Source organism: Ochotona princeps, chromosome 23 (genome assembly GCF_030435755.1).
Source record: "Ochotona princeps isolate mOchPri1 chromosome 23, mOchPri1.hap1, whole genome shotgun sequence".
Lineage (NCBI taxonomy): Eukaryota > Metazoa > Chordata > Mammalia > Lagomorpha > Ochotonidae > Ochotona > Ochotona princeps.
In genome coordinates, this window is record NC_080854.1 from 23,043,924 (window position 1) to 23,064,807 (window position 20,884).

At 43.8% G+C, this 20,884-nt stretch overlaps 1 protein-coding gene across 5 annotated transcripts in view; it reads right to left on the minus strand.

Moving 5' to 3' along the window:
* Positions 1-20,884, minus strand: part of RAI14 (retinoic acid induced 14) — a 155,134-nt gene that overhangs the window by 18,566 nt on the left and 115,684 nt on the right. For all 5 annotated transcript variants that reach the window (XM_058680046.1, XM_058680045.1, XM_058680043.1 and 2 more), the window contains exons 4-8: positions 15,354-15,442; positions 7,030-7,094; positions 3,056-3,113; positions 2,209-2,279; positions 570-676 (exon numbers count right to left, since the gene is read on the minus strand). In XM_058680046.1, coding sequence (XP_058536029.1) covers positions 570-676; positions 2,209-2,279; positions 3,056-3,113; positions 7,030-7,094; positions 15,354-15,442 — 390 coding nt within the window. The remainder of the gene's footprint in view (positions 1-569; positions 677-2,208; positions 2,280-3,055; positions 3,114-7,029; positions 7,095-15,353; positions 15,443-20,884) is intronic.

Here is a 20,884-nt window from a genome sequence, read left to right on the forward strand (position 1 = left end):
AACTCTCCTCAGAAACTAGTATCTTGAAAACAAGGAAAAATCTTTCTTTACTGCATTTAACTTGTGGGGATTCAAAGCATAAAGTCAACAAAATGAAATTAGGTGGTCGTTCTTTTAAAGCTTCAGATGAAATTAAAGCCTGAAGTCACATTTTATCAAACAAGCTAACACCATCTTCCACAGCATTTGACATATGATGACAGAGTTCAATATGACTGTGGATAATCTAGTCCTTTCACTTTAAGCACGTCAAAGAACCCATCCATTGCTAAGGCTATTTTTAAAAACAAGCTAATATGTTTGCAAGAAATTCACAGGAAGTAACTTAGTCACATTAGAATACAATAATGTCATCATCAGTAAGGATGCCCACAAAAGTTCTGAGAAAAAACTCCTTGAGGTCACAACAGACTGCAGATGATTTTTCTTTAAAAGGTAGAAAACTAACAAGAAAAGAAATTGAATCCATTATTTAATGATTGAGTCAAAATCTGGCTGTGATATTTCGAAAGACCCCAGGAACACAGATGGTGCTGAAGTCACACGATTTCAGCTTAACTGTGTGGTACCTTCCATTTTTGTCTCTGGAATTGGCATCTGCTCCATGATCCAGGAGAAAATGACAGACCTCGCTGTGGCCATTCTGCACTGCGAGCAGCAGTGGTACATTCCCATCCTAGGAGACAAGCTCAGAGTCAGACTCCAAATGCAAAAACTGCAAAGACCTTTGCTTTTCTCACAGCTTTTATTTATTTTGTTAACTAGTTTTTTGGATTCAATACTGCAGGTCCAGAGAGTAAGGTATTCTGATATTATTCTGTGCCTCTCTAGAGGTTCCACTGAATCTTGGGAAAATTCTTAGAGATTTCAAGTTCCTCTCCACTCTTCCTGGGGGGGCTCACCTCTTGGGCTGCTCGCCCCCTCACTCAGTGTGGGGAAGGCTCCGGGTGAGTGCATCATGTGTAGTGAGGCATGGCGCCGCACACCAAGGACTTGGCTCTCTATAGCCTAAGAAGATTCCACTGCCTCTCAGCAGCTTCTTCCTACTATTCCGCTCTGCTTTTCCTGGAAAGCAAAGCCTTTTATAATCTTACTAACTGAAAATCCTTAACATAAGACTCCAGCTATGGCCTATTCTTAACACACAGCTGGATAAAAAAAAAAAATAGAATGATCCATTATGTCATGAAAATTAGTAATGTATCCTGGAAAAAAGTAAAATTGAATCCTTAACTCATGTAACAAACAAGTGAATTAAGAACTTCAATCTTAGGGGCCGGTGCCATGAGGTAGTAGGCAACTAACCCTCTGCTGCACAGCCAGCATCCCATCTGGGTACCAGTTCATATCCTGGTTGCTCCCCTTCTAATCCAGTTTCCTCCTTATGACCTGGGAGAGCAGTGCAGGATAGCCCAAAATCTCAGGGCCCCTGCACCCACATGGGAGAGCAGGAAGAAGCTCCTGGCTCCTGGCCATTAGTCTACTGCGGAATGAACCAGCAGACGGGATCTCTCTGTATGTATATAGGTTTGTGTGTCTCTCCTCTCTCTGTAAATCTGCCCTTCAAATAAAAATAACATCTTAAAAAATAACTTAAATATTACAACATAAATCACACAAGAAAAATCTAGAATATATAGGCAAGTATTTCTGTAATCTGGAGCAGGAAGGGCCTGATAGAAACAACACCAACCAAATAGAGATGTTCTGTTTCCTGTGGAACATACCCCATAAAGCAATAGAAAGTGATTTCTAAGGCAGAAGCATTTGAACAGGGAAAAGGAAATGGTAACAACATAGTCCAACTATTGAAAAATGGGGATTTAAAATGTTATAAATGTATGCTTTTCAATTCTTTCAAAAATTTTAATGGACAAACACTTGAATATATTTGTGGGTTACAATGTAATAATCAGATACATGTACGCAATGCAGAATGCTCAGATTAAGCAACTATACATATATAAGAAGTGCATCTACAGAATGTCTACATCATCACTTCTCGGCCTTTTGGCCAACATCAAGAGCAGAATATTTTCATCATGATTTAGGCACTAGGGAGGAGTAATGTGTAAGTTCATTTTGCAGGAAAATACCCAAGTTGAAAGCAGCCAAGTATTTCCAAATACTTGGATCTCCAAAGTTTCAAAGCCCTCGGAGGTTTCCCACATTGCCCTGCAGGAACAGTGTCCACCTGCTGCTACTTACTAAATCCTTGAGGTTGACCGGGCTCTTGTGCTCCCACAGAACCTGCACAGCGGGGAGGCAGCCCTGTGCCGCTGGGGAGGGAGACACAAACAGTGCAGCCAGTCACAAGGCGTCTCTCACAACCACCAACAAAAGAAACTTGTGTATCTAATCACCCCAGAAATTAATGTTACTATTTCTGTGTGGCACACAGTAAGACAAAGCACTGATGAACAAAATTGATGACTGTTTACAGAGATGCCCAGATGAAAATATCTGTATTATGCATTATCTAAAATCTACACATGCCTATGCATATCTGTGAGTTTAAAAAGAAACCTTAGGGACAGGAATTAGGAATTACTCCCCAAGTGCACACCGGAGTGCTCAGGTTCAAGCGCTAACTCCACTCCCAATTCCAGCTTCTAGCCTTTGGGCACCTGGGAGGCAGCAAGTGATGGCTCAAGCACTTGGGTTGCTGCGATCCCCTGGGAAGACTCCGATGATGATTCTAGCCCCTGGTGTCAGCCTGGCACAGCTCCGGCTATCGTAGGCATTCAGGGAGTGAACTAGCTGATGGCAGCTCTGTCTCTCCACTCTACAAATAAGTAGATTACTACATAATTTTTAAAAGAACATTTACGCTAGTTGCAATACATTAGCCCTGATGATTTTCTCTGGTGATGAGGCAGGTAACTGATGAATGTTAGGTGTACTGTGTGGTCAAGCGCTACACGGTTTACAAACTGTGTAAAATACGAATGATGACACAAAACAGCCCCAGGAATAATACAGTTAATGCCTTCAATCAGAAAAATGAAAAGTTAGCGTTTCCTATGGTGGAACAAGACTAAAAAGAGAAAGTTACCTGCGTAGTGTAAAGCTGTTTTCCCAGCGCTGTCAACATTTTCAACTGGGCATTTAGACTACAAAATAAAACAAAGAGGCACACATAATATCATGCATGGATTCCTTTTAGCTCAACCTTGTCTTGCAGGAGGATGGGACATATTAGGCAGCTGTGCACATGAAGAGGTCCCCATTGCTGTGCTCTAGGAACCATTCATCTCTTTTGGGGATGGAACCCCATCACCATATGATGCCATCAAGGAGACTGTCTTACCATTGCTGTATCACCACTGGGGGCGAGCAGATCCCCCCACCAGCTGAGAACCAAACTCCAAGGTCTCGTGTCTGGATCTTGCCTTTCCCCCATTTCCTGCCCCAATTCTCCATCCCTCTGCAGAAAACAAGTTTCTCTTAAGTTATCCGCACTCAGTCACGCTCCTGGCCTCCTACTCTCTCCTCAACCCAATGCAACTGCTCTCCAGCCTCCACAGACACAGCCCTGGGAAGGTCATAGCATTTTGGTCCTTCTCTTTTTGACCTCTCCACGGCAATCCACTCAGCTTCTCATTCCTCCTCCCAGCTCCTAAGGCCCCTGCCCAGCCCGCCAGCTCTGACTACTCTCTACCTCCTTAGGCCAAACAAAATATGTTAGGATTGCTAAGGGCTGTGCCTCCAAGCTTACTTCCCTGGGAAATCCATCCACAGTCGTCTGTAAATCTAAAATGAATGGCTCCCAAAGTAGATCTTAACAACACAAGTAAGTCTTAGTATGAACATCAGTGAGTACCAGGTATCACATGCCAGAAGTTCAGACTTTAAGGCTCCCAACAATTCTACTTAGATACCACTATCGCCCTCATTTTCAGATGAACAAACTGAGGCACAAAGTTTAATTCTCTCGAATCACAGTAAATCATCAAACGGAGGTTTCAAAGCCAGAGAGGTGGGGCTGGCACCTTCATGCTCATTTCCAACAGATGTGATCTCTTAGCACCAGGCTTGGTCATCGGCTGCTCACCAGCGTCTCTGCTTGATGTCTCCAAAGTCCCACAAACATCAAAATCATCTGGTTCTTCTTCGCCACACCCACAGCACTGCTGTTCATTTTGGCAAGGAACCAGAAGACAGCACATCATCTTTGATTTCTTCTTCTCTTCCCACTCCCACGTCTCATCTGTCACCACATCCCGTCGAGTCTCCTTCAGAACACCTTGATTCTGTCTTTCTCATTACCAAGACCAAGACCGCAGATTTTCTCCTGGATGGTGAGGAGGGCTTTCCGTTTCTGCTTCTTTCCCTTTCAATCAATTCTCAAAACAACTGGAACAATCGTTTCAAACTGTGGATGTCTCTGAGTGCTTAAAACCCCTTTAAACTGGGTACAGTACTGTGGCATAGTGGGTAATACCAGCATCTCACATGGGTACCAGTTTGAGTCTGGATGCTCCACATGCAATCCATCTTCTTACTAACGTGCCTGGGAAAGCAGCAGGTGTGCCAAGTACTTGGACCCTGCGTTCATGTGGGAAGTTAGGATGGAGTTCCTGGCTCAGCCCTGATCACTGTGTCCATTTATGCATTGAACCAGCAGATGGACAACTTCATATCTCTCTCCTTCCTTCTCTGTAACTCCACATTTTACATAAATAAATAAATCCTTAAAATAAATCAAAGTCTGCTTACGATGGTAGACAAGGCCCTATCCTTAATGCCATCTTGCTTGTCCTAGTCCCATGCACTGGCTTTCTTCCCTCCCTGACCGGCGCGTTTCTTACCTCAGACCCTTTGCACTTGCTGTTTTTTCAGCCTGGAAAGTTTCCCCTGTGGCTCTTTGCTTTTGGCAGTCTCAGCTTAGAACCTCCTCCAAGAGGCACCCACATCTCAGACCTCCCTCACAGTGTGCTGTCCATTTCCTACTTAGTGTGGTGGATTTTATAATGCTTGTTGAGCATCCGCTTGGGGTGGGGGATGCTCTGTTTAGAAGCACCTACTGAAGGACTGGCCCATTGGAGCCTACACTCACTGTAACAAAGCATGAAAGGGACCATCCAGGCAGGGAGAGTTCGTGGGAGGAAGCAGAACTTGAAAACGATAGTTCCTGCAAAGAGGAGACCATCTCTCTAGCAGGCAACACATGCACCAAAAAAAAAAAAAAACAAAAAAAATCAAGCCTAGAGGGCCCTGGGAAATAGGTAAACGCAGAAGGCATAGGAGTGAAGGAGGAATCACCAGAGGACCCATCAGAGAAAGCATGGTGGTCAAGACAGAAGGTGAACAAGTGTCGATGGAGATGCAGGGCCCGTGGAAAGCAACCCATCGGGAGCACCTCCTAGGCCAAGACGTTAGGAAAACTCCAAAAGGCACCGTGCTCAGACAGTCTGAAGTTGAGGAGGCAAGTACAGGTCACCTTGGAGTGAACTGCATGCCCTTTGGTGGCAAGAAGAACGAAGATCAAGTTACAACTCATCATGCTTTGGCCTAATTTTAGAACAGCACAAGGAATTGTTTAAAGGCTTCAAAGAGTCCAGAGAAAAACCAGTCCATTTGCATAACCAGATATACAATTACAGTAAAGGCTAGAATATTTGGTTCTGGCCCATGAGGTTTCCAGCTTGTCAGGTTAATTCTTCCTTCAAATCAGAGCCAGATGCAAAGCCTGGATAGCTATGCCAGGATGGGAATGGGAATCAAAAACACAAATTAAGAAACAAAATTGAGAAAGGGCCAAGGGCGTGGACATGGGACATTTTCAAGTCGGTAACTTTCATTGATCCAGAGAGCCTGGTCCCAACAGGTGCAGGAAAGAAAAGTTTTATTTTAATTGCCTGAAGGGAAAAAGCCTTGGAGTGCAGTATACTAGGCCTTGATCTATTTTGCTTGAATCTTGTTTACAAGACCTGTTAAGGTTAAGCACTCCCGGAGTTGGCAGTTGGGCACATCACGTAATACAAGACAAGAAGCTATGTGACCAACTGGGCAGGATGAGCTGAAGAATGTGACCACAGTTCTGCATTAGAATTTCAAAGCCAAATTAAAGCAAACTGCTGGGTCCCAAACAGTGCTGCTGAACCCGAGACAACAGTCCCACAGCACAGGCAGTACTCCAAACACACTTTTTTATGGCTCTGTGTTGTGCCTGAAAACAGCCAGCTTGCATTCTGACCGGCCACAGCTGGACACCACTTTAGTGACAGCTAATGGGAGCTCATTAACTATTCATTGTAAGAGATTTACAGATGTCATCATTTGAGGGGATCATTATAAACTTCCTGGCATGGTCACCAACCCAGGGAGTTGGTTTACAATTGTAAAGAATAAAACCAAGTACTTGAACAAAAACCAAGAACACAAAGAGGATCAAGTTACAGGCAAGGAGATAATATGGAAAGTTTCCTCCACAAGAAGAGCTGCAGATTCTGGAGATTCCATATGGTAAAATTTCAGAGTTTGGAAGGAACATTTTTTTCCAGCTGATGATTTAGAGGGCACACGCTTGACAGGAAGGAAAAGAGGAGCCAAATAAAACCAAGATGGAAGCCACTTCCTCGGCTATGACTTCAACAGGAGAGCCTTACAGAAGACAGTTTCTGGAGTGCTATGGGAAGGAATGTGTGTGCACAGGTGTGTGCATGGGTCTGGGAGGCGGGCGGTGATACTAAATGGCCCAGGAATTGAGATGTCCACATCCATACTGAGTGTCTGTGTTCCAGTCTCGGTTCTGTTCCCTATCTCAGTTTCTTGCAAATGTGCCTGTCCCCAGTAAGGAAGCAAGTGATGGTTCATGTACTTGGGTCCTTGCCACCCAAGTGAGTGATGTGGATTTAGTTCCTGGCTCCTGATCTCCGCCTAGTCCAGCCCTGACTGCCATGGACATTTGAGAAACCAGCAGAGAGAAGATTCTTATTTCTGTTTGTCTATGCCCCTCATATAAATAAAATTATTCAAAAATAGGTGAAATGATATGTTTAGGATGCAAAGTCATTGGTAATTTACCTGAAGGAGCTTCTTGATGCACTCATGGTGGCTGTTCTTGGCTGCAAGGTGTAAAGCGCTGCGTCCTAAATGGGTGAGAGAACAAAAATTAGAGAAAAGAGATCAACTGAAGACAACTCTGAGGAAATAAAACACCTCTCCGAAAGCTTGACATCACCATGCTAGAGAGTAAGACCTCCCATTCTTGAGCCCAAGAAAAGAGAGACAGCACTCCAGTCTAGTCCAGACACACAGGCCCCACCTGCACCTGTTCTGAGGTGCAAAGAAGCCTTGGGCTTAGAACCTGTATCTAACTGCCTTTCACTGTCAACAGCCGCGTCAAGCTTGTGTCCACAGCAGCCCCACCAGGCTGGGAAGCCCTGGGCCCAGGAACCCACCAAAGGCAGTAGCAAGGCAGCAGAGAACATGTCACAGCAGCACACCTCAGTCCCCACACTGCGTCTCTGGTTGCTCTGGTTCCCAAGTGGACCTCCGCTCAGAATAAACCTTACTGCAAGTTTGTTTAGATTTTAATATTCTCATACAGAGGAATGGGAAGAGTTGTAAGACAACATGCTGTTGAAAGGAGAGTACTTTTAAGTTCCCTTCATGGTTTCAACAGAAAATTTCATTCCTGTGGTCAGATAACATTAGGAAATCCAATTGCTCTACCCAACTCCTTCCAAATGGATCCGGAGAATTCCTACCGAAGAGAGGTTTGGAACGGACGGGTCCCCTGCCAGGGCCTTTGCCAGTGGCTACAGTTACCCTGGATTCTCCCACAGTCACACAGCCTGCTCTCGTACCTCTGGGTAAGCCACTGAAATGCTACCTTCCAAATGAGGCCCTTCTGACATCCCCATTTAAAATTCCAATTCCTGAGGTAGCCTCCAGTTAAGATCTTACCACTGCAGTTCGATGGCCTGGGCTGATTCCCAATTCTACCTCCTGACTACGGCTGCCATCTAATTCAGGCGCCTGTGAGAAACTGAGGAATCCAAAAATTGAGATAAATTCTGATTTCCTCCCAATGTTTTTATACCCAACTCCCTGTTTTAGCTCTTTATTCATCATAACACCAAAACATTCTATCACTCCCTTCCCACTATCTCCTGTGACATATAAATGTGCATGCAGATTTATGTAGTTTAGGACTTCTCCCACAGGAATATAAACCCAATCAGGACAGGTATCTCTGCCTCATTTCCTGCTGTATTCCCAGTGCCTACAACACCACTGTGCATAGCAGGCTTTCACTAAGTGCTTCTCAATTTGAATTAAACAATACACTCATTTCAAGTGTCTGAGGTAGATAACTGGCTACAAAAGCTAGCCAACCCAACACATCTAGTAAACACTTTCACCAAAAGTGCCTAATGTGACGCCTGTAAACAATGCATACGTTAGGAGATATTGAAAGCATGGTGATTCAACCTTAAGGCTATTTTTATTTCAAGCTGGAGAGTTGCAAGCTGCAAGTGGCTGTGCTATGCATTGCAGGATGTTGAGCAATATCTGTGGTCTTTGTCCATTAAGATGTCCAGTTATGGAGATGAAAAATGTCCCCAACCATTGTCAAATGTCCTATGGGGACAAAACTACACACAAGTGAGATGAACAACTTGTTTTATGCAGCAGCATAGTCTCAAGATACCTTTGTCCTTTGTGAATGAAGTCTTCACTGTGCAACACTGACCAGAACTAATTAGATAATCACATAGCAGGAAATTATATCTAACATTTAAAGGGTCCTCAGACATGCCGAGCTGCATGCAAGCATGCACAAAGCCAAAAGACGACATTCTTTCTATTCAAGACCAACTGTCCTGCAAGATCCTAGGGTATGTACCGGGGGTGAGGCTGCTTTTCAATTGGAATGGGATACTGAGGGGGAAAGACTAAGAAAGGAGAGAAAAGAGACCCCTGAAAATTTCTAGACAAAGATCTTCTGTCCCCCTTCCTCCTCTGATCGTGTGAGAGCTTCTCTTTCCAGGGCATATAAAGCATAATAGTAGTTTAGTTTCATCATGCATTAAATAGGCGTTGGTGGGTAGACTTGGCCTTCTTAACTATCATTTATACCACAGTTTCTAAGGACAAGCACATTCTGAATTTTAAACAAACGCCTAACAAATGAACTTTTGGAACACATCCTGATTGTAAGTTGCAGACTGTTTATGTTGTATATGCAATGCATTAGCGTTTGTCTATGACATGGACAAAAGCTGTTCTACATAACAGCATCCATCTGAAACAAGGCACAGTTCTCCAAAGACGACAAGGTAGGACAATTTCAGCAATGTATCATAACATAAATAACAGGCTCTCCTTCCACTTCCAGGGTTCTAGTCATACTTGGATGGGAAGGCCGAGTTGCTAGAGCAGCAGAAATTCTTTTCTTCCCTTGCTCTGAGATGCATTTTCCGAACCAGCAGCACAAAAGTATTTTTTCACTTAAAATCATTTCAAAATCCAAATGAAACAAATCATTCCCCGGACACTAGTACACCGAAGTGAGAGGTCTCTTGTTGCTCACATTAAAACTCAATCCTCTTTCCAAATGTGAAATTTTCTGGAGAGAATATCATGTATTAGTGACAGAATCCCACTGTAATGAGACAATGCACACATCTGGTTCCCATACCACCGTCATCTGTCTGAAAGGTCAGGAAGCAATTTTCCTGCAGGCAAGTAAAAAGGGCAACGTGAATTCAAGTGTGTCCCAGTAAAACTTTGCCTGAACAAAGAGGAATGCGATTTGTAAGTCCGGAGTCTTGGGCTGTTGTAGGTGGTCTAAGAATGCTGTTGTTGAAAGAGACTCTAAGTGGGAAAGTCATGGCTTCCCCAGCCTTAGGACACCTTGCCCTAAACTACCTCAACCAGTGATTATTTTTTCAATCCACAGAATCTCTGGAGAAAATAAGGAAGAACTGATCAATATAATAAAAGAATTATTAATGGGAATGACAAAATACTTTTCAAATGGAGGTGAACAATTTTAAGACTAATGATGTCTATGGCTATAATCATATGGCTAATATCCAAAGGCCAAAATTTGAGAAGCCACACTTTCCGATCATGAAAACACTTGAAAATAATATAATAAAATGCTACTCATATAGACACAACTTGAAATATTTTGTTAAAAATCAGTACTTCAGGAGCGTTCATTTAGTTCAGCAGTTAAGGTGACCACATTCCACACTGGAATTCCAGAGTTCAAAACCAGTTTTCCCTCGTGACCCCAGCTTCCTGCCAACGTAGACACTGGAGACAGCAGTGACTCAGGTGACTGGATTCCTGCCACCCACGGGAACACCTGGATCGAGTTCCCAGCCTTGACCCTGGCCGAGTCACAGCTGTGGCAGTCATCTGGGTAGTGAACCACTGGATAGGAGCTTGCTGTCTATTCCTTTGATGTTCAAAAACTCAAACATTTCAAAAATCTTTGATGCTCACAAATTAAAAAAATTCAGAAGAATACATTTAAATTTATATTATATACTATAAATATAAATATACTGGAAATAGTATATTATTATAAATACTAAATAAATTTATCTTATTTGCATTCTTAAATATATGCAAAATCATCATTCTTGGAAAGTCTCATCATTACTTCAATTTTTTTTCAAATGTTTATTTGAAAGGCAGAGTGACAGAACTGAAAAAGAACTTCAACAGAATTGAGAGAGAAAAAACAAGATTTCTCATCTGCTTGTTCACTCCCCCAGAATACCTTCAAGGGCCAGTGCCGGGACCAAACTGGGAGGCAGGAACTCAGTCACCTGAGTCTGACTATATACCAGCCTCTGCGTCAGCAGAACACTGGAGTCAGGAGCCGGGGGTCGGTACAGAATCCAAGCATTCTGATACTGGATGCAAACAACCTTCCAAACCTTCAATTTTTTTAATGAAAAAATGGCTACTCACAATTTCCCATTATCCTATAAACCAGTCTTGTGTCCACAAGTTTACAGGATTTGAGTGAAAACAGTATTTCAAAAAGTCCATACTACACTTGATCATAGTCAAAAGGCATAGAAACTATCAAAAAGTTCACACAAACAGAATTAACAGATGAATTTTGTTGTCCATATTTGAAGAGCCATGCTTCATTCTTTTAATAATATGCGTTTCCTACTAACTTCTTGTAAGTCCCTTGTATGTATAGAGTATTTGCTTGCCCTTGTCCTCCCCACAGTGCTGTGGGATGCAGACTCCTTGGGGAGTCCTCGCAGGAGAATGGGCCCACAGAAACACCTGTGCAGTGATGTGACAGGAAGGCTGGGTCCCTGTGATGGGAGCAGAGCAGTCACATCAATAAGACTTTCAACGGAGTCAGAGAGAGTGTCCTGTCTTGAAGCATTCTTCTCTCAGAACTCGGTCACACAGGGTCAAACGGGAGTCTAACACCTCTTTCAATAATCTTTTAAATTCTATCTCCTACTCTCCAGTGCTAATGTAGACATTCAAAAAAAGCCCCCAAATTAATCAGTTGTCCCAGAAGTATTTTCTAAGTTAATTCATCTATCAACAAAGAGCAAGAACAAAAATCAATGGAAGGTTCCAGGTTCCAAGTCATATTAGTTCATTCAGGGATGCAGATTTCTCCATGTGATCATGACACATCTGCATGATGCCATTGGGGAGAAAAAATTATTCAGGATCAGGAGAAAAAAAAAATCTTCCAAAAGGAAAGCGTAACTCATGACTGTCTGCAAGCCTTTGGGTTTTCATTTTCTGACTTGTAAAATAACTTCTCATATGACACAAAGCCTTTTAAAACTCCAGCGTATAAGGGTAAAGTGGCAAGACCCCTAAAACTGCAGTAGCCACAGGCACAGGCATAAGATGCATGAGTGCTCTATCACTCCTGAAGTCTCTACACAGCCACTTCCCACTGACATTTTCAAGGTCACTGAAAATACGATTATTGACACTGTCCTGTAATTATACTCAAAGTCTCATCTTCTGACAGTGCTGTGCTCATATTACTGACTGTAAAGCACCTGTAAAAAGTCTCTGATCTGACTTCCAAGTGTTTCGTGTACAAGGATAAAACCCAACAGATGCTGAACACCTTTGCTTCCATAACTTAAATTCAGTCAACAGTAAGAAATCAGAAATTACACCAGTTTGCTCATCCTGTAGACTTTGTACGTGAAAAGCGCTGGCATGATGTATTTGGCAGAAAGTTTATTCCAAAAATTTTGCAGGGCAGTGTGACTCATGGTGATAGATCTCTACCCCAGTTCTCGCTGGATTCTGGTGTTGAAGATAATTACATCTTGGTGAGAAGGTGGCCGTTTACTGGGTTCACTGAGCAGACACACTTGTAAAAGCTGAGCCATTTAATTCATCCTCTAACTACCAAAAAATGCACTGTACTAAAGATGACCACTAAAGAGCAGTGCCCAATGTCCTACTCCTTCCCTTGTGTTCAAGGGTGTTGTGTCATGCTAACAGGAGAAACACAGGCCCAGGCAGTAGAAGGCACAGTTTATCTCACTGGGACAGGAAAAGTTTTGGGACACGCTGGTCTAGACATTTCCACAGACGTTCCCATGCACTTTTCTCCAAGCAGCCTTTTCCTTCTTTTGTTCTCTTTCATCAAGCTTTCAAGACCTCATAGGAAGTTGGTGCCTTGCTCGGCCCTCATAGGAAACAACAAAGCAAGAAGAGCAAACTGCTGGCCTCACTACGAGGAACGGCAGCTGAGAGGGAAGTGACTCGGCTCTGACAGACTTCCAACCCTGGGATGCTTGGACAATGGCCTGGCGCCACCAGTGCTGTGGCTGCTACTCATTTTAGTCAGTCCCCACTGAGCAGCCCTGAGAGGCATCCAGGGTGGATCAACAATGACAGGGCCAGGTCAGTGTATGGGAAGTGGACACTGCACTGGCTCTCAGAACCCCAGAGAGGATCCTGATGGTGACGAGGAACCTACCATCCATGGTGCTGTGTGGCCACAGAAACCTCTGCTTCTTAAGAGCTTCCTAAGGGGGGAAGTGCTACTGCCTGCATGTTAACTTTAAACACAGGACATAGAAATTAATACCTAATATGATTTTGCCCATGTAAAAATGCTGCAGAAAAATCTATGGATATGCAGAAAAACAGTATATAGGTTTCTAGATTTCCTAAATTTCCTACAGTGAGCATATACTAAAGAAGCTCATTTTCCCCTATAAATAGTGATGAAGAAAGAAGTTACAGTGGAAATTACTATGGTGCTATTTATTTCTTAACATCCAATGCGAAAAACAGCACTATATGATAGCAGCAGACAGGTCATTTTAAGTCAATATTTTAAAATTATGACTTACATAGGAAATCATCTCTATTTAATAATAGAAAGCACATTGCCCAATTATATTGCCCCATGTGTATATGGTACAACTTTAAAAGCAACACCAGTGGGGTGGGCATTGTGGTCTATGATACCAGCATTCCTCATCAGCACCTGCTCATGTTCCAGCTGCTCCACTTCTGATCTAGCTTCCAGCTCATGGCCTGGGAAAGGCAACAGAAGATGGTTCAATTGTGTGGGCCCCTGCCGCCCAAGTGGGAGACCTGGATGAAGCCCCTGGCTCCTGGCTTCAGTGTGGTGCAGTGCTGGTCATCACACTCACCTGGGGAGCTGAAGCAGTAAAATACATGTTAAAGTCTTACAAAAAAATCTTTAATGATAATGATCTTTAAAAATAAAATAACCAGGTCCTGAAACTGAAGATGAATCAATGTGACATGAATCAGTATTTCCCTTAAGGTAGCCACCTAAGGAAACCATTCATCCTTCTCAAAATATTTTTGGAACTCCCTGTCCAATAGTTAGTGAGCATGATTCTGCTACCTCAATCACTCCCTGGGTTTGACCAAAGATGGTTTTTACCAGGTTGACACATCATATACCTGACTTGACTTCAAGTGGTTCTTGGCTTATACTGGAAAAAAATTATTCTCAAAGGATAAACATTCCCAACCACTGAGGTTATTTATAAGGGAAAAAAAAGTGCCTGAAACTTTGAAAACAATTTTAAAACTTAAGTTTCCAATCATCTTTTGAGTTCTAATAGCATTCTTGCAATACCTAACTGGGTCTCCAAGATAACTACTCTAAAGAGACCAATTTTTTGATCGAAGGGACTAATGAAAAATCTGACTTAGAGAAAAACTACGGAGCTTGGCTGATATTATATTTCTGTAAAAAAAATTAACTTTTAAAAAAAATTTAGAATCTGAATATTGCCATGCGCAGTAGAGAAATGAAAAATTGTTGGTAGTTGCTTTTCAGTGTAGCCAACAGGGGCACCCCCATGTGATCTCCTGAGAACAACGTTTCTCAAAAACAAAGTTACGTGTGCCCCCTTTTCTTTCTTGCCCTTTGCCTGGGCTATGATTTGTCAGCATTCACTTCATCTTAGAATCACCTGGGAACTTTAAGAAATTTATTAGCTCACTAGAAACCTCCAGATTCAATGGACTCTGAATCACATGAGAAGAGCCTGGGGAGGGGGTGGGGTAGACAGAGAGAAAGAATGTGTGTGTGTGTGTGTGTGTGTGTGTGTGTACGCTCTTTATTTTTTTCCTCATCTTCCTTCCCTCCCCTCCTTCCATCCCATCTCCAGGTGAGCAGGTCCAGATGGAGTTTGTGTCTTCTGCCTTAAGTTCACTGATGACATGAGCTCCCCACTAGTCCACTCTACTCATCCCTTCTCATTCTATGATTCATAGAAATCTAAGTCAGAAAACACCGACTTCCACACAATCTCAGAAAATAATATACTGTGTTTAGGCTCTTGCAGACAAACCACACAGAAGATGAAAACACACTTGTGGGGCCCAGGGCGGTAGCCTAGCGGCTAAAGTCCTGGCCTTGCACGTGCTGGGATCCCATATGGGCACCAGTCGTAATCCTGGCATCCCTGCTTCCCATCCAGCTCCCTGCCTGTGGCCTGGGAAAGCAGTTGAGGATGGCCCAAATGCCTTGGGATCCTGCACCTGCGTGGGAGACCCGGAAGAAGCTCTGGGCTCCTGGCTTCAGAATGACCCAGCTCTGGTCTTTGCGGTCACTTGGGGAGTGAATCATCGGACAGAGATCTTCCTCTCTGTCTCTCCTCTGTATATCTGACTTTCCAATAAAAATAAATCTTTAAAAAAGAGAAACCACACACTTGGGAAGGGACACCTGGGGAAACAATCTGAGAACCTCATCACTGTTGGCAGAGGGCGTTCTGTTTTCTTCTGGCTTGTTAGCGGATGATAATTTTATTATGAATATGGATCCCCTGTTGACACCGACTTTCATGCTGGTTCCTGACGAGACATTACAAGCAACATACCGGTAGTATCTTGGGCTGTCACATCCACCCCATGCGTCACCATGACCCTGAGGCATTCCACATGTCCTTTGGCAGCAGCGAGGTGGAAACTGGGAAGAGAGGGAGACACGAACTCTTTAGAGCTCATTTCCAACAAAACACTGGGCCTCTTCACATGCACGTCCTTGCACTTGAGTTCCCCAGCCTGCCATGTGGTAGATACAGCTAACAACTGCTTCTAAGTCTGAGGGAGGGGAGGCTCGGGCGGGTCTGATCACTTCCTCCCAGGCACCTTTTACCAAGTCAGAGAGCACAAGAGCTTAATTTTCAATTTGCACATGAAAACACCTTAACCACATATTCGTCTTTGAAACAACAGTGTTGCAACCAGAACAAACCCTTCATGTCTTAATTGTTTCTGTTGTTAAAAAGTATGACCTCACAGAGAAGCATTATTTTAAAAACATTAATGTCAAATATCAGATTTCATGCACTTCATAGATACCATTCTAAGAAGATAGCCATACTTCCCTGCAGCCCCTAATCCCAACCTTTCTCTTTCTTTTCCTTTAATGCTTGCAATAATGTACTTTCAAGTTAGTTTTATAATCATGGCTTAATGCACCACCAACCATTATGCTGAAAAAGTAACAAGTAGAAAAGCCACTGTTCCATAGGAATGCAGACAATTAAACACATGGGACACTTCAACAATTTGCACGTCACTCTTGCGTAGGGATCATGCCAATCCTCCCTATGTCATTCTTTCAGTACATGTGCTGGTTCTGGGATGTCAACACCAAATCCACTGTTAGGCTGTAGCTCAGGAACAGCGCAGCCTTTACTTCTCTCATGTGTGAAGCCTCTGCTTTTTGCACCTTAGCTCCCTTCTTTCTCATAAAAAACCTTGAAAGTTAAGTCCTATTCCTGTTGTCACTCTATGCAGGAGTCTATGCCAGCTGCACCAGAACAAGACCGTTGTTTAGCTCCAGAACTCAACGCCACTTGCAAGCCCAAACCACGTTCAGCACCTCTGGTTTGGGAATCACGCCCATTATCCCTGCAAACCCTGAGGCGAAGGGCGCCTCTACAGGCAGAAGCAAAAAGTGCAATTCCACCGAGCAGTCAGGCCCCCGAGGCTGAGCTGGCAGCAAGGTGCCACTTACCCGGGTCTTCTCTTCTCCCCATTTCATTCTCTAGAGAGTTCCAAGAACCTTCCAGTTCTCCTCCTGCCTCAGTCCTGCCTGAGAAAGCTGTCCCTGGGCTATTTGCCATATAGCATCTCCGTGTCTGAACCTCTGAATTAGTTCCCAGGCAATATTTTCATGCAAGATAGGATGCATTACTGGAGTTCAGCATCTCACCCAGTTAGAAAACGCAGGAGCTGATATAGTGGCCCACATGAGGGAGGGAGGGCAGGTCATTACACGGGCAGTTCAGTTCTGGTTGCAAATTAGCATTAACATAATGGTGTTTGTATGTGTTGGGGTAGTTGAGCCTCACTACCTACATTTCCTCTGTTAAAATGTGTGGGATCGAGTCAAATGATTTGTAATGTTTCTTCCGCCTCTCATGTTCTGTTATTACCAACAGCCTGGCTCTGGTCACCCCAGCTGTTTCTGTATTTGGGCAGCAACCTATGTGTAATGCCTATTTACAATCCAGATCCACTTTGAAGGTGGTTTCATGTTACAGCAGAACTTTGATTTTATTGAAATGATTTGGGACTGGAATTCCTAATTAAATACAGCTGAACCCAAAAAATACTCCTTAAAGGGACAGTGTAACAGGACCTCTGCCTTTCAGCATTGTTGGAGTAACTTAATAAAGTTCATCTTTAAGCAGTAAACCTTTTATTTTAACTAATCTTAGTGGAAAGGTTCCAGAGTTCCCTAGCTGTGGTAGGACACCTAGCAAAACAAGTTGCTTTATAGACTATAAAGAGATCCTGAATTACCGAACTCTCCTGCTGTTGACTATCTGAAATAAAGATTTCAAATGATTATTATTTCTCTTAACATTTATGTATTCGTTTCTAAGTCACTCATTTTGCTATCTGCAAGCTTAGACATTACTTTATAAAAGAAACCATCCAGGGGCCAGTGTTGTGGCACAGCACGTTTATCCTCTGTCTACAATGCCATATGAGTGCTGGGTCCAGTTCCAGCTGCCTCTAATCTGATCCAGGTCCCCGCCTATGGCCTCGGAAAGCGGTGGAGGATGGCCAAAGGCCTTGAATCTCTGCACCGAGGTGGAGGACCTTGGAAGAGCCTCCTTGGTTCAGATCAATTCAGCTGGTGCAGCCATCTGGGGAGTGAGCCAGCATTGTGTTATAGTGGGCAAAGCGGCTGCCTATCATGCTGGCATCCCACTTGGGTCCCAGTTTGAGTCTGGCTGCCCCACCCACCTGCTCATGCACCTAAGAAAGCAGTCGGAGAAGCAACTCTGGGCTTTGGCCAGGCCAGGCCCTAGCTGTAGAGGACAGCTGGAGTGAACCTGTAACTCTTGACTTAAATAAAAAAATCTGCCTTTATGAAAGATGTAAACACAGAACAAGAAAGGCACAGGTCAGACAATGAGGGGACTGTCAGCAGTCCTACCAACTCACAGCCTGTCCACGAGTACCACAGCAGCACGTAGGCGTCTACGTTCAGGTTTAGTGTCTTCCACTTGGCTAACACACTTGCACTTGAATAAACCAACTATCGTTTTGCTATTTCCCTCAAAAAGAAGGCTGCTGGGGACAGGAGCCATGGCTTTCCTCGCCTCTTTCATCTCCTGCCCCAGGCCTACAAGAAACTATTCATCAGAAGTGGAGTAAACACCATTGCACAAAAAGACAAGGTAGCGAAGCACACTGCTATGACCCTTCTGTGTTTAATCTGAATATCAAATCACCTTAGGGTTTTAGCTTTAGGAAATCAGGTAGGTACTCCTAATGCCCACAAAGTTGAAATGTTAACAAACATTCCAACATTGTTGATTTATTATAGTCCAGAGGAGAGGTGAAAACATGTAGTTAGATTAAAAAGTAGCAACATTCAGGGTAATGGTAGGTAGGTAACAGGTGTAAGCTTTAAAGGTTCATCCTAACTAGGGTTGAATCCTGACTTTGCCTCTTCCTAGAGTATGACCTCAATGATCTCCACATCCGGAAAGCAGACTGTGATGAATACACGGAGTATGTGTAAAAGCACTTGGCAAAATCCGAAGCTCATAGTGATCACTCAAAAACTACCAACAGCCGTGACGGCCTCCACCAAGACACGACACGGCAGTCTGTGACACGTTGAATATTGCAAGGAATTATCGCCATGCACACAGAGGACAGACTAGCAGAAGTGAAATCACAGCCACCACTACTTACACACTGAAGAGTCAGAGAAGGTGTGCAGGAGAAGGAGTCGGGGCACATACAAACTTTGTGTATTTTCATTAAACATAAATGAGGAACAAAGCTGCAGACAACAACCATGACACAATTCATCCAAGGCCAGCCTTGACCAGAGCTCATGCTGGAGTTGCTTACCTTCTGGCACCTTCCACAGAAGTGATAACCCCCAAAGCAGGGCTTGGCATCACCAATAGCTACCTTTTACCTCCGACTATGAATCAGAAGCAAAGTCAACTTTTAGGAAGATCCTTCAGTGGAAAGCTGGGTTTTGTTAGGTGGGAAACAAGACTACTCGGTGACAGAATCTGAATTAGTAGATGCCAGAGCGCATCTACACAGAGTCGATCTCTCTTTAGGCAGTGACTCAGTGAGAACTGTCCACGTGACTGTTGGACTGAGGTCACTTGGAATCTGCGTGGCAGGTGGCATGTGTGATCTCACACTTGGCAGTTGGTGCCTTGGGTTGGTTATGTGACTAATTAAAAGCATGGCTGGTATTCAGTGATGGGGTCTATGTCGTTCGCAGCCAGATCAAAGAACACTGCTGAGACCTTCAGGTGCTGGTTCACTTCCCAGATGGAATCAATGCTTGTGGCTGTGCTAAGCCTAAGAAGCCCAGAACCCCATCCAAGTCTCCAATACGGGTGGCGGGAGTTCAAGTACTTTCGCCATCATTTGCTTTTCCAAGGCACATTAGCAGGGAGCTGGACTGGAAGCAGAGTAGCTGGGACTCAAACCAGAACTTAGACACAAGATGCTGGCATCACAAATGGTTTGATCCACTGTGCCGTAAGGCCAACTCCAGTCAGCATTCTTTTTTTTAAGATTTACTATTTATTTTTATTGCAAAGTCAGATACATATATATAGAGGAGGAGAAACAAAGATCTTCCATCTGATGATTCATTCCCCAAGAGACTGCAATGGCTGGAGCTGAGCTGATCAGAAGCAAGGAGCCCAGAGCTCTTCCGGGTCTCCCACACAGGTGCTGGGTCCCAAGGCTTTGGGCCATCCTCAACTGCTTTCCCAGGCCACAGGCAGGGAGCTGTGTGGGAAGTGGGGCTGCTGGGATTAGAAGTGATGCCCACATGAGATACCAGTGTGTTCAAGATGTAGCTGCTAGGACACGGAGTCGGGCCCCACAGTCAGCATTCTTAGCACATTCGCAGCAGGGCGTTGGATCTAGCTCAAGTTTAGGAGAGTTCTCTCGCTTTGTAGTTGCATATTGTTTTAAGTACTGGTGTTTTTCCAGCTAAATATATTCATATATTTACTCTGATCCTAGGATATCTATGTACCCAACACCGTTTTTATCATCCTGAAAATATCCCTGTATTCACCAACAGTCAGCACCCACTTCCCTACCCTCTTTGTCCCTGGAAATGACGAATTTACTTTCTGTCTCTAACAATGAACTTAATGTGGACATCTTCTCAAGCTGGGGTCCTACATTGAGTGGTCTTCTGTGTCTGTTTTCAAGGTTTAGCCATGATTTGTTGTTTATGTGAAAGTCAGAATTACAGAGAGAGGGAGAGAGAGAGAGATCTTCCATCCACTAGTTTACTTTCCAAATGGCCACAGTGGCCAGCACTGGGTCAGGCTGAAGCCAGGAGCTTCTTTAGGGTCTACCACGTGGGTATCACAGGCCCAAAGACTTGGGTAATCTTCCACTGCCTTCCCACGCACATCAGCAAGGTGCAGGATCAGAAGTGAAATAGCTGAGACAGGAACGGGCACCCACATGGGCACTGGCAATGCACGCGGCAGCTTTATCTGCTGTGCTACAATGCCAGCCCTCAGTCCTTCCTTAATAACATTACAATGCCTGGATATACTTCATTTGTCTTATTTGTTCATTAGCTGATAGACAACTGGGTTATTTCGACTTTTGAATTATTACAGCTATACCAGAGGTGTACAAGTGTGGGTATGTCTTTTCAATTTCAGAGTATCCAAGTATTTCTAGGAATGAAATCACTCAATTACAGCATAACCATTTAAAAAAGATATGTGCTCTTTGATTTCTTTATGTGACCGGCAAACAGACAGAAAGGAACAGAGAGTTTCCACATGTTAGCTCTCCGTCCAAGTGCCCATCATGGCCAGGGCTGAGTAGAGCAAAACTGGAAGCAGGGAACTCCATCTTCTGCCAAGCGAAT